The following is a 13,228-nucleotide window of genomic DNA, read 5'->3' on the forward strand; positions in this document are numbered from 1 at the left end:
TGAGCAAAGGTGAGCATTTGTGTAGACAGAGGCGAGAAGGCAAGACAGGGAAGGCCAGGAGTGTTGGGAGGTAGGTGTCAAGCAGGAGCGAATGGATCGGAAGTGTTCTTAGAATGCCGGCCTGGAAATCAGAGACCTCTGAAATGTCTATGAAGAACAAAAGGTCTTGGTACTAATGTTTTTACCTTTTCTTTCCTCTCTTTTGCTCCAGGTTACGTTACAGTGGATATTTTGGGGGTGTTACTGCCCTAAGCAGAGAGCAATTTTTCAAGGTGAATGGATTCTCTAACAACTACTGGGGATGGGGAGGCGAAGACGATGACCTCAGACTCAGGTGAACAACAGAGAAAGGTCCCCTTCACGGGGCTCTGCTATCAGTGGTGGCTCTAGAAACCTGCGTTTATGTATAATTCTTCTGGGTGTTAGTATGGGAGGTCACTAGGCTGTGGATTAGGGCTTAAAGTGGGTGGAGGGAGGACAGGATGGTCCAAATAGTTCTTTTCCAGCAGCAGCTTATTCCTGGCTCGTGGGTGTTTGGGTGTGGTGAGGGCCTCTGTGGACTTGTCAGTGGGAATTACTTACTGAGACAAGGTCTCATCAGTGAATGGGACGTCTCAAACTGCAAGGTGTCTGCAAAAATGCAGTTTGCAAGAGGGCCTGTTATGAGCCTCATGGTTTCTCTCGGACCCCAGGGGATCCTGGCACACTTCCCAGTGTCCAGAGCAGGGAGTGCCAGCAGCCTCTGAGGAGCTGCACATCCTGAAGTAGGCAAGGGTGTCCTCTCCTCCTGTGCCTTAGCCAGCCCCGCACGCTGTGGGAGCCGCTGGCGGCCTGACTCCCAGGCCTGACTCTGGGCTGTTGGCATTACCTTCAATTCTCTTGGACTACGTTCGCTATGGTGGGCTCAGAGCGGGTAAGTCTAGCCTCTTCTCTCAGAGTCTTCCTCTGAACTTGGGTTTCGTGGCCAGGTAGTTATAGGTATCCCTACTTCCTAGAAATTAGTAGTTATTCAAGAGCTCGGGGATGGTATCTTCAGACTTGTAATCACAGGGTCTTTCTGGCTATCAGAGCTCCCCCCCTTCCCTCCTGCTGTCACTTCTTGAAAAGGAAATTTCTGGCCGGGCGCAGTGGCTCACGCCTGTAATCCTAGCACTCTGGGAGGCCGAGGCGGGCGGATTGTTTGAGCTCAGGAGTTCAAGACCAGCCTGAGCAAGAGCGAGACCCCGTCTCTACTAAAAATAGAAAAGAAATTATACGGACAGCTAAAAACATACATATATATAGAAAAAATTAGCCGGGCATGGTGGTACATACCTGTAGTCCCGGCTACTTGGGAGGCTGAGGCAGGAGGATTGCTCGAGCCCAGGAGTTTGAGGTTGCTGTGAGCTAGGCTGACGCCACGGCACTCACTCTAGCCCGGGCAACAGAGTGAGACTCTGTCTCAAAAAAATAAAATTAAATTAAATTAAAAAAAAAAAAGAAAAAAAAGGAAATTTCTAAGCCAAGATTCCGAATTAATAGATGCATGAGTGTCAGAAATTTTCCATTGCTTCAGCAGAAAGAACCTCGGGTCTCCATGGTGGTCTTGTTCCTATGTCTAGGCAGAGAGCCTCTGGCATGTTTCTAGCAGGAGGGGATGGATTTCCCTGCCCAAGGGCTCTGCAGAAATGGCCATAGTGATGGGCAGCAGCCCAGCTGTCAGCAGCCTGTGGTCATGCTCACGAACTGGATGGAGGGTGCCTGCTAGATTTCAGGCAAGGGTAGCAAAGGCCAGCAGTAAACAATCCCTATCCTCTTCCTCAAGTCCACTTCACTGCCCAGCTGGGGTGAATAGTAGAATTTTGCACTGATCATGTATCTTCACTTTTTTTCCTGCTATCCGTCAGCTTCAAGGTAGAGAGGAGACCCAAGTTTTGCTTTGGTTTGATAGGACCATCATGGCTTCCAGAGTGGTTCTTGACTAATGCTATGGATCAACCAAGATCATTTGCATGTAAAAGTTGGTTGATATTTATTTGCTAAATACCTATTTATTCAACTGTGCAATGAGCCCCACCCTTCTTTGCTTATATGATACATTGCAGTTTGCAAAGCATGTTCCATGCATATTATGTCATTTCAAATCAACTCCATATCCCCATTGCCCTTTTACAGATGAGGGAACTGAGAACTGAAATAGTGAGCTGACTTACTGAGGCTGTAAGTGATAGAGTCTAGATTTGAACCTAGCTTTGTGGTTTTAAAGCTTGTGACTTTAAATGATCATTCCTTTCTTTGTTAGGAGAAGGCAACTCTAAGTAAACTAGGGATCCTAAGAGACTCGATTCTGTTACTCTTTAGGATATTTTAAAATTAGTACTTTATCAACTTTTTTTTTTGGAAATGACTAACTATAAACTGACCCATCTCCTTTGTACCCCACTAGTAAATGTTAAATGGGACTTTTATGGGCTTATTGCCTGAGGTCCCACCGTAATAGGAAACCTGAAATTTTAGGAGTTTTTCTTCTTTTTTTAATACCCAACTAATCAAGCTATATGTGACACTGTGTACATGTATATGCGTGTGTGTGTGTCTGTGTGTGTGTAAACTTTTGTGAGTGATTCTTTTTAAGTGCCCAGTAGATAGGTAGGATGGATTTTTTTTTTAATTTCTTCTATTATTTTTCTAGGGTTGAGCTCCTTAGAATGAAAATATCCCGGCCACTGCCTGAAGTGGGTAAATATACTATGATCTTCCATACCAGAGACAGAGGCAATGAGGTGAATATAGAACGGTAAGTCCTGCCAGCACGTGCCTGGAAAGCTACCTACATGGTCTCTTCTGTCAGGAAGGACTACGCTGAATTTGATCAGATGAGCCGGTTCATTTTGTTAAAAGATTTTTGTTAAGGAAATTTTCAAACAGTCATAGAAGTAGAGAGATTGGTACATTGAACTCCTCTTCAACACTTATCAGCTTACAGCCTCTCTTCTTTTCCTCATGTTTATCTTCTCCCCACTGGATTACTTAGGAACAAATCATGGATGTCAACAGTTATCATTGGCATTTCAGGTGGAAATACTTCAGTATGTATTCTTAAAACATAAGAGGTTTTAAAAAAAGGAATTGTAATACCGTTGTCATACTTATTAATAAAATAAAATTAACAATACCTTCTTAATATCATCAAATGTCTAGTCAGTGTTCAGATTTCTTTGATTATCTCATGAATACTTTTTTTTTAATAGTTGGTTTGTTCAGATCAGTATCTAGACAAGGTCCACATTGCATTTGTATGATCTCTTTCAATCTGTACGTCCTCCCTCCCCTTCTTTTTTTTTTCCTTCCAGTTTATTTGTTGAACAAACCAGTTCATTTGTCCAATAGAATTTCTTACATTATGGATTTTGCCAATTGCATCCTGGTGGTATAACGTAATATATTCCTCTGATCTCTGTATTTTCTTATAAACTGGGAATTGGATTGTTCTAGATTTCTGGAGACTCAAATAGATTCCAGATACTATTTTCAGACAGAACACTTCACTGGTGGTGTTGTGTACCTCTTCTTGTGTCACAGCAGGAGGGTGTAATGTCTGGTCATGCCTTTTTTGTGGTATTAGGCTTGATCTGTGAGTCTAGCTATTTAGCCTCATCCACTCATTGGGACATTCCCCGTCAGTTTTCATCTAATGATTTTGGTAGCCATGGATGCTTGATTTCTAAATTTATTATTGAATTAGGGGTTGCAAAATTGTAATATTCTAATTCTGTCACTACTTCTGCATTGGTTAGATTTTTCTACAAAGAAGGACTTGCCCTCTTCATTTATTTGAGGACTCTGGTGTATAGTTTTTGTAGGAAAGGCAGAATAAAGGGAAAGAATCAAGATTGATTAATCATTTTTCAGACTAATGAGTTGGTATACCCTAGCATCCTTCAGGATATAGTTAGTATACTTTTTGATACTCAAATTGTCTCTTCTTTGGTCTGAATCCTTTTAATATAACCACAGTAGTCTCTGAGAGCTTCCTTCCCTGTGCTGAGCTCATCTTGTACTTTTCCTGCCCCGGGAATTGTCCCTTTCACCAAGGGATCCTGACAGATAAGCCAGTTTTTATGGGGCTCTGATTGAAGAATCTATATTTCCTTGTTCTGATGTTTTTCCTAAATTTTAAAACAGTATTAAGGGGCTTATAGCCCTTTTATTAGCACTTACATTTTTAAACAATATTAAAGGGCTCTGTTAGAGTTAATATTTTAAAACAATATTAAAAACTTTTTAGTCCTTTTGTTAGAGTCTACCACTCTCACAAAACAGCTATTTTTATTTTCTGTGTCTTTCTAGTCTGTGTCCATAGGCATGCATTATTCTCTCTACATTAAAAAAATTCCCATTGCCTGTGTGGTCCCCCTAGTCCCATATTCTCCCTCTTCCCATCTTCCCCTTCATTCCCTTACCCAGGTAGCACTTTACTGAATGTTTGTGATAACTATTTGTGATAATGGTAAGTATTTGTGCTGTTTCTTGGTTTTCTTGTCTTCCCATATGCTTGTACCCCTGAACAAGAGATTGTTTAGTTCTGTGTATTTTTCAACTTTATATAAATGAAATCACACTGTATTTATTCTTCTCTGACTTTATTTAGCTTGCCATTTTGCTTCTGATCTCTATCCATATTGTTAAGTGTAACCAAAATTTATTGTTTTTCACTGTGAAGCAAGTAGAGATCTGTTCAGTTCACTGCCCACTCATCTTCCCAGATTCCACACTCATCTTCAAACACATCCTGGTCTTCTGTGTGTTGGTGCATCTTGCCCAGGGTGGTCACTCTGCCTGGAGTGTCCTTTCCTTCACCTTCCTCCCTTGGTGAATTTCTCCTGTTTCAAGCCTCAGTGAAATGTGCCTTCTCCTATGGCCCCTCGCCAGACTCCCTCATGGCGTTGGGTGCCCCTTATTCATCCTCATCTACATACATTCTAACTTTTTTTGGAGACTTTTATGAAAGCTTTGTACCTTCCCTGCCTACAGAAAAAGTTTTCCCAACAACATTGGAGGATTCAGAGACCTCCTGAAGCTCATTTAAGGATCTGTGGATGACACAGTGTTTCTTGCACATCCTTCTGTCCCGTGGATGTCAGCTCACCAAGGGCAATGACTCTTGTCATCCTTGGTTCCCAGGGTCTCACATAGGGTCTGGTACATGAAGACATGGTATCATTGGTGTCTGTTACCTTTGATGGGGAAACACTTTTTTGTAGTAGGTAACCCAACTGGTACAATGATTTATAAAATAATTATGCCACATTTTGGGGCAAGGCAAAAAGCAATGGAAAATAGGTTACATTCTTATCATTCACATTTGTTCTTTTTATCTTTAGGATGAAGCTCTTACACCAGGTAGCACGAGTGTGGAGAAAAGATGGGTTGAATAGTTGTTCTTATAAATTACTGTCTGTGGAACACAATCCTTTATATATCAATATCACAGTGGACTTTTGGTCTAGTGTATGACCTGGAATCTTCTAGTGACATTTGGAAGAACGGATTATGTGACTGCAATAATTTTGGCCTAGAGACTTCTCCTAGTAGCACACATTCAGAACCTGTTACAACTAACTATTGGGCTGAATTTTTCCTTTTTATATTTTCTTAGCAGATATGGAATGTAAAACAATTATAGCAAGGTAGCTTTCTTAGTTGTTTTTGTCATGAGGGTTAAATATTGTGGTATGGATACTTAAAGGACTAAATATAAAAGGACAACTCAAAGGATATAATGAAGGCTACTTGAGAACTCTGGTTGAAGGAGATTTATTTACATTTGAAGTGATATATTATGGGGTAAAAGGCCACAGGAAATAAGATTACTGAATGTCTCAGAGAACCAGAACTGTTCTCGTTGGAGGAAGAAAGGTACGAAGATGTGTTTCTGTTGCTCATTTGTCCTGCATGGTCTTCTGTGAAGTGGTGGGTCCCAGGTGAGAAGAAGGCCACAGAAGTGGGGAGAAAGGTGAAGAATGAAGATGCGGTGACCTTGGGGATGAAGAGGCAGCAGCCAGTGTGATGGTTGCTGCTGTTGCTACTCTGCAGTAATATGCCTTCCAGCATAGCCCAGCAGAGAACACACTATCTACTAGTTTTTAAGAATTTTTGTAAAATGATTTTATATATGTAGGATATGAATTAGCAGTTTACAAATTAATACATCTATAAAATACCTCTGTGGTAAAATATAAAAAAGCTTTGAGTACTCAGTCTTGTGTTTTTACTGTTATTTGAGGTTTACAGATGTATTCACTTTAGTATCTATAATTCTAAACAGCTTAAAAACAAAACAAATGAAACACAACCCTCCACTTTCTCTCTCTTTCATCCTTGCATCCCCCTCCACTGTTCTTCTCCTGTACAACCTCCTTGTGCGCCTGGCTCCAGGCTTGGGGAAGGCACCTCTGTGTCTCATTCCCTGGGCCTCTCCACATTTCTGTCCTCGTCACCCCCTTGTGCCTCCTTCTTTCCAATAGTAGGAACAGCAGGGTTGGTCTCAGGGCACATCTAGCTGGTTGTGGGATGAGAAGGGGAGGAACTTGCCCTTTAGGGGCCCAGGGCTTGGGAAGTCTTGGATTTGGAAGGGTGGTGGGGCCATGACACTGACTTGGGCAGTGGCAGTGATTTGGGAGAGAAGCTGCCAGTACTGCTGAGCTTCCTCCGGCAGGGTGGGGTGCCGGGGAGAGAATCAAAGGAAGGTGATAGGAGACGGATACTGGATGGGAACAGCGATAAGACAATTTTATTTGCTTAGGTGAATGGACACATAAATAACACAACATAAATAAATACTTAACCGTTCTTAGGTAAGTATTATGTTTATTATGCAAGCCCCAGAGGCTCTCAAGCCATCATCATTATACTCATCCTAACCGTTCAACTTTAACATGAACGAGTGCCAGCTAATAAGTAGACATTGTACCTAATCCTTCCCAAGCAGAGAGAGGGAATAGGAGGGTTTGGAGCTCCCATGAAAAACAGGAGGAGTCACCACCGAAGTGGAGAAGCAGAATTTGAAAGGACAATACATTTTATAGACACAACAGGTTTACCTAGGGCTAGCCTGGTTTACCTTTAACTCAGCATAGGGAAGAAAAGTAAAAGTGGTGTTTTTTCTTTATTTAGCAAAGGAATACTCAGGGCTTTCATATTTGTTGCCCAAAATTTATAAAGGCATTTGATTCTTGGGAGATTTCCTGATGGGGCTGTAGTGTATTGAGCAAGCCTTCGCCTTGCTCTCCCCTCTCCTCTGCAGAACCTCTCCCTGGTGTTCTGCCCCAATTTTCTTAATTATGAATGTCCTAACAGTAATTTGGGGGCTGTGGGTCCCTCTGTGGTCGTTATTGGAGAGGGCAATGGAATAGAATTGGTGTCTTCAAGGAATTTAAGGGTCCATATTTGAGAACTCAATTTCTTTCTCAATGGAAACGGAATACAGCTAATACCCTTTCTCAATGGAAACTCCCTGTGTTTTTTCGGCTATTAATAAGCGTCTGCATTTTTTAAAATGTTGGAAACCACTGAACTATGCCTCTTACTTTTCTTCAAATAATTCTTGCAACTAAGATAATGTACAAGTCACTTGTATGGCTTGCTATGACACTTCTTGAGGGGGAAAGTAATTTTTTAAGGCCTTTATGCCACCATTGTGGCTCTTTCCCTGCCCCAGGAGTCAAAGGACGGTGACTGGCTGGGGGTGCCGGAGCACGAGGCTGCTGCCTGCCATGTGCCATCCGCTCTGCTCTCGCTCCCACCTGGGCAGGGGAGTCCCGCTTCAGAGGAACTGATCTCCCCCAGTTCCTGCCTTGTGCGTATTTTTATAGTCAATTGCCAGAAAGAGGCCAAGTGTTTCGAATGTTGTGGAGATGGGTTTGCCTGCTGTGATTGTTAGGGATTATATGAGTGCAGACTGTTTGGAAATTACAACCACAGAGTGTGCTACTGGAAAGTTTTTATTGTTTTTTTCTCACCTACACTAGCATTCATTTTTTTAGCGCTTTATGGTTTATGATGTTTTTACACACACTTTATTGATGCTGCTGACTCGAGATAAGAAGGGCAGATGAGAAAGTGGGGTTCAGGGCAGGCGGGTGACTTGCCAGAGATCCACAGGTAGTGAATGGCAGAGTCAAGGCCAAACTCTGACTTCAAGATCATTACACCATATTGCCTTCATCTGGGCTGCTCTCATTCTTTGAGACAGATTTCCCAAGTCTATATCTTTGTCCTAATTCCTACAGAGGTTTAGTATCTTCTGGACCCGAAAAAGTACACTTCTGTTCTCATCTGCTCTCTTTGAACTTTTTTCCAGACTTCTTTCCCAGTGTTTCTGCCCTTACCTTCCTCATTTCCACTGAAGCCCTAGCTGGATAGATTTCCTGGGAGCCCCCAAATGCTCTGTGAATGGGTTCGAGAGAGATGAAAGACATTTCCTGACAGACTTGAAACTTCCACAAGTCCTGTACACATATACAGTCCCTCTCAAAAGCCATTAAAATGTCCCAAAAGGTGAAGCATATTCAGGTACATTTCATAAGTTCTTTTTTGCCAATCACATTCCAGAACTTTAAAAAAAAATCTGTTCCTTAGACATTTTATTTTATTTTATTTTTTTTGAGACAGAGTCTCACTCTGTTGCCTGGATTAGAGTGCTGTGGCATCAACCTAGCTCACAGCAACCTCAAACTCCTGGGCTCAAGCAATCCTCCTGCCTCAGCCTCCCAAGTAGCTGGGACCACAGGCATGCACTACCATGTCCGGCTAATTTTTTGTATATATTTTAGTTGTCCAGCTAATTTCTTTCTATTTTTAGTAGAGACGGGGTCTTGCTCTTGCTCAGGCTGGTCTTGAACTCCTGAGTTCAAACGACCCACCCGCCTCGGCCTCCCAGAGTGCTAGGATTACAGGCGTGAGCCACCGCACCTGGCTGTTGGGAGCGGTCTCTGATTACGGGTGAGCACATAGCCAATAGAATCATTGCTGGGAGCCTTGTCAGGGCCCTCTACCAATCACTTCCCGCCACGACTACCTGCAATGGTATATAAGCCCACGGTCCTTCCTGTTCGGGGTCTCTCGCCATGTAACTAGACTAGATGCCTCATTAAACTGCTGTTGGAAGAACTCCAGTTTGTTGCGTCGTCCTTGCAGGCGAGTGCGGCGCGACACCTGGCGTTTAGACATTTTAAGATATTGCCACCTTAGACATCTGTTCTAGTACCTTAGACATTTTAAAGTATTGCCACCTTCATGGATTTTAGTGTATGCATGGCCGGCCATCTTGCCTGCTGAGAGGGCCTGAGGGGAGTGGTTGGGAGGCCCCACCCCCGGGAGCACCTGTGCAGGTAAAGGCTTCATGTTCCATTGACAATTGTTGAGAATCCAAACAAATATCAAATCTTGTATGCATATATGGGGTGTATGTGTGTGTGTGTGTGTGTGCGCGCGAGATTTGGGGGCTTGGAGCAGAGGTTAGTGAAGGGTGGGGTGTAATAATAACCGAATGCCTGCACAGTATCAGTTTCCCTATGGTTTTTAATTTTAACTTTCTAATAGCCCTGTAAAAATGTGTGTGTGTGTGTGTGTGTGTGTGTGTGTGTGTGTATGTGTGTACTGTAAAGAGAAAACAAATTTAAGATAAATAACTTCCCAAAGTTGGTAAGAAGAGGAGATAAGTTTTGAATTCAGGTCTCTCTTGGCTCCAATATTGCGCTTTCCCCCCAGAAAATAACCGTGTCTGATTATGAGATGTCCCTGTGAGGGCAGTGAGGGCAGAGATTTTGTTTTATAGTTAAGATTCTAGAAAAAATACAAGGAACTTGAGATGTATGCGTTAAAATGCCTTATCTTGATGACCTACCTAGTACATTTTTCCACTGTTGAGTAGGAGTTTTATTGAAAAGCTATTACTCATAGCTATTGTTTGATGGCTGGTAAATTTGGATCAGGATATTAGATCATTAGCTTATTGAAATAAATTGAAGCAACATGGCAATAGTGGGTGTGTTCTCAGGGATTATGGGCCAAGCAAGTTCTTCACACCAGATTTATGGAATAACTTCCTGTTCCATGTCTTTTCTAGGCTGATGCACACTTTACATGTCTTAAGAATCCTTCCAGTCCAGGGTGAGAACAGAGCCGTCTTTCTGCAGTGGGCTCCGAGAGGTTGCGTGACTTGTCAGAGAGCTGGGATTTGGAGCCAACTATTTGACTCCAGAGTTCATGTTCTTAACCACTTTGTGGTATCAGAGAAATAAATAAGCCAACAAATAGAGGAAATAAGGATGGACAGAGTTATTTGGGAAGTGCCAGTGCCCTTCAGCCAAAAAACCCCAGGAGCACATCTGCAGATAAATAAATTGGGTTAGATGTTGGTTAAAGGATACAGAATTTCAGTTAAACAGGAGGAGTAAGTTCAAGAGACCTACTGTGAACAAAAATTGGGATTATGACTTGCTGCAGTGAGCAAAAGCACAGCACGGGGGTTGGGGGGGAGCCATGAAGTGATTCAGACAAGTTAGAAAGAACTATTACAGTATTTGGTCTTTGGCTGCGTCATTTGGGGAGGGTCTGAGGAGGGGTTTGGTCTGTATTGGATGCTGTCAGAAAGCAGGGACAAGTCCATGAGTGTGGATCTCAATTAGCTTTATTTACAGGGAGAAGACCAGCTGGAGAACAAACCTATAATTGGTAAGACTTAGCGTCACTCATTTTTAGCCCTGAAAGCAGATGTTTGTATTTTGTGGGTGGTGTAGTGACTGTCTTTGTGCTTAAACATAAGTTTACAGTGGCCTTGGTTCCTCTCATTTTATCATGGTCTCAGAGTGGCCTTATCTGTGTGAGATTGTTAATGTCAAGCAGGAAAATAGCTGAGCCTGGTTGTGAGTGCCGGGCAAGCTTCTGAATGTTAGGGCTGCTCTTCTTTTTAAAAGGAACTCGGGGTAGAGATCACATGAAAGTAGGGCATGACAGCACCATTTCTCTGTAATTCCAGGATCTGGCTGTTTGTTTCCTAAAGATGTGGGGTGGGGGTTGTGGGCTGGGGGAAGTGTTGGCTGGAGAAGGGGTTGGCACCTCTGCATTTCCCAGCAAGGCTGCCTTTCTCCGAGGTGTTTCTGGATCTCCTCGTTGGATGTGGCCTCTTGAGCCTTATGATAATGCACGAAAGCAAACTCAATATCCTACAACTAGTTTCATCTGGGTTTCTTCTTTGAGTTAGTCTCACTTATAGGAGGTGAGAAGTATCTCAGTGAAGTAAAGCCGGGAAGTGAAACTAGAAGAAATACTAGATACTGAAGGAGAAAGGAAATTGTTCCGTCAATAGAAATGAGAAACCAGCTGTTTCTAATTCCTCCACCATAGGCAGCACAACTTGTCAATCAGATGGGTTGGGGTAGGGGTGCAAGGTGGAGAGGAGATTAGATTTTCAAGTTCACATGACTATTACTCTTTCTTTTCTTTATGGGTAGCAAGAAAGTATCTGATCTGCTGCTTAAAATAGAAGCAGTTCCTATTTATTCTGGCTGATGCAGGAACAAAAAGTGAAGGCTGACCAACAGGAGCAGGGAGCTCTCTAATGTTAAATGTAAAACTCCCACCAGGGTCAGGAGCAGCAGGAAATGGCCAACCAAGAGAGCACGATGACCCACCTGATGTCGCAATCAAGTGAAACTTAAGGTAGCCTGACACATTTTTGGTGTTAGGTAGTAATTGTTCTTTGCCTACCTGATAAGCAGCTTAACTGTTGGAGAAGACGGATGTTTCACAAGCTTGGTTTTGTCTGGGCCTGTTTTGAGCCCAGCAACCTGCCAGCTCCCCAGAGCCAAGCTGCCTGGCTCTCCTTCGTCAGCTTCCTGGTCTGGTAGGGCTGGGCCTGGGCCCTCCTGAGCAATGGCTTGGGGTCCTGGACTTGCAGTGAGCCCCACTTCCAGTCCCAGGAGCCAGAAAGAAGTGGGAGAAGGCTGGGCCTCCAGGGAAGGTGGAAGGGGATGGAGGCAGGAATGAGGCAGAATAGAAACTGCCCTGAGGTTGAACTGAAGACCACTGTGGAGGTACCCGCAGGAGTACTGAATGGCTGGACTCTCTGCAGGGAGATCTTCAGGCCTCGGTTCTGTCTCAGCTGAAAAGTGTGTCTTCCTCAAGTGTTGGGGGCCTGGGCTCAGGATCTTATTTGGTTTTGGGGGAGCAGAGCCTGTCCCCATCTGTAGTAGAATTTGCACCTTCTATGAAGGAAGAGGCAGTGGCTACAGAGGGCCCTTTCTCTTCTAATTACTTCTTGGTAAGGAAGTGGAGGGGATAAGATTTAAGGAGCAGCAGGTGGGCCACCTTGTCTCACAATAGCGCTTTCCTGCTCACACAGCTGTGCTGGATTCTACCAGCTAGAGACCAATTGCAGCTATCAAGGAAAAATCCATAGAGATTAAGAGAGTAGGGACTAGTTGTCCCTCTCCCCTTAGTATGAATTAGTTTTCAAAAGAATTTCTCTTGACCTAGCTGAGATCCAGTCACATGGAGAAGAGAATTTTGTATGCAGAGAGCATTTTGGAGCCTGAGGCCCTAGCAGGGAAGGCAGGAGTGGGTTTGGGGCAGCACGTGAGGGCAGAGGAAAGCCCAGGGAGTGGTGGGAGCAAAAGGCACTGCCCAGAGTGCCCCAGAGAGTGTGGGAGGGAGAGCAGCTGCTTTGATGCTTTGCCCAGAGTGGGCTCCTTTCCTCTCCTCTCATCTTCCGAGAGACCACAGAGAGAACCTTCTCAGCCAAGTGCAGGTGTTACCTGTCTTGACACTCCAAGACATCTTTGTCCTGGAGAGACAAGGTGAGGCAGGGGAGGGGTGAGCTGGTTGTGCCCTGTCAGGGTGTGGACCTTTGGCCCCTATCCCAGGAATCAGGGATGTGACTGCTGCCCCAGCTTTACCACCAGGTACACCGATACCTGTGCCCTCCACTCCTGCCTTGTGCCTGCTCAGCCCGACTCACAGGAACCTGGGGTGGGGTGGGGACATGGTGGGAATGTTCTCTGAGTCTGAGTTTGCTGGGAGTAGGACCCCCAAGTGACAGGCACACTTTCTTCATAAGGAACACCATTTGGCAGTGGGAGTCAGATGTTTCCATCGCTTCCAAGTGCAGGAGGAAAAGGATTTCAAGAGCATTAGTTCCATCACCACTTCTCAGGTAGGTGAGCAGGAGAAAAAAGTAAAAGTAAAC

The 13,228-nt window shown here is 43.9% G+C and overlaps 1 protein-coding gene across 2 annotated transcripts in view; it reads left to right on the forward strand.

Moving 5' to 3' along the window:
- B4GALT4 (beta-1,4-galactosyltransferase 4) overlaps positions 1–10,286 on the forward strand; it is a 37,147-nt gene extending 26,861 nt beyond the window's left edge. The window contains exons 5-7 of one of the 2 annotated variants that reach the window (XM_045540217.1): positions 212–334; positions 2,672–2,776; positions 10,109–10,286. In XM_045540217.1, the coding sequence (XP_045396173.1) occupies positions 212–334; positions 2,672–2,776; positions 10,109–10,283 (403 nt within the window). In that variant the 3' untranslated portion in view covers positions 10,284–10,286. Of the gene's footprint in view, positions 1–211; positions 335–2,671; positions 2,777–5,363; positions 6,240–10,108 lie in introns of those variants that run through there. The other variant, XM_045540218.1, reaches the window with a different exon arrangement.
- The last annotated feature ends 2,942 nt before the right edge of the window (positions 10,287–13,228 follow it).

This window comes from Lemur catta, chromosome 1 (assembly GCF_020740605.2).
Source record: "Lemur catta isolate mLemCat1 chromosome 1, mLemCat1.pri, whole genome shotgun sequence".
In the NCBI taxonomy this organism is placed as follows: Eukaryota; Metazoa; Chordata; class Mammalia; order Primates; family Lemuridae; genus Lemur; species Lemur catta.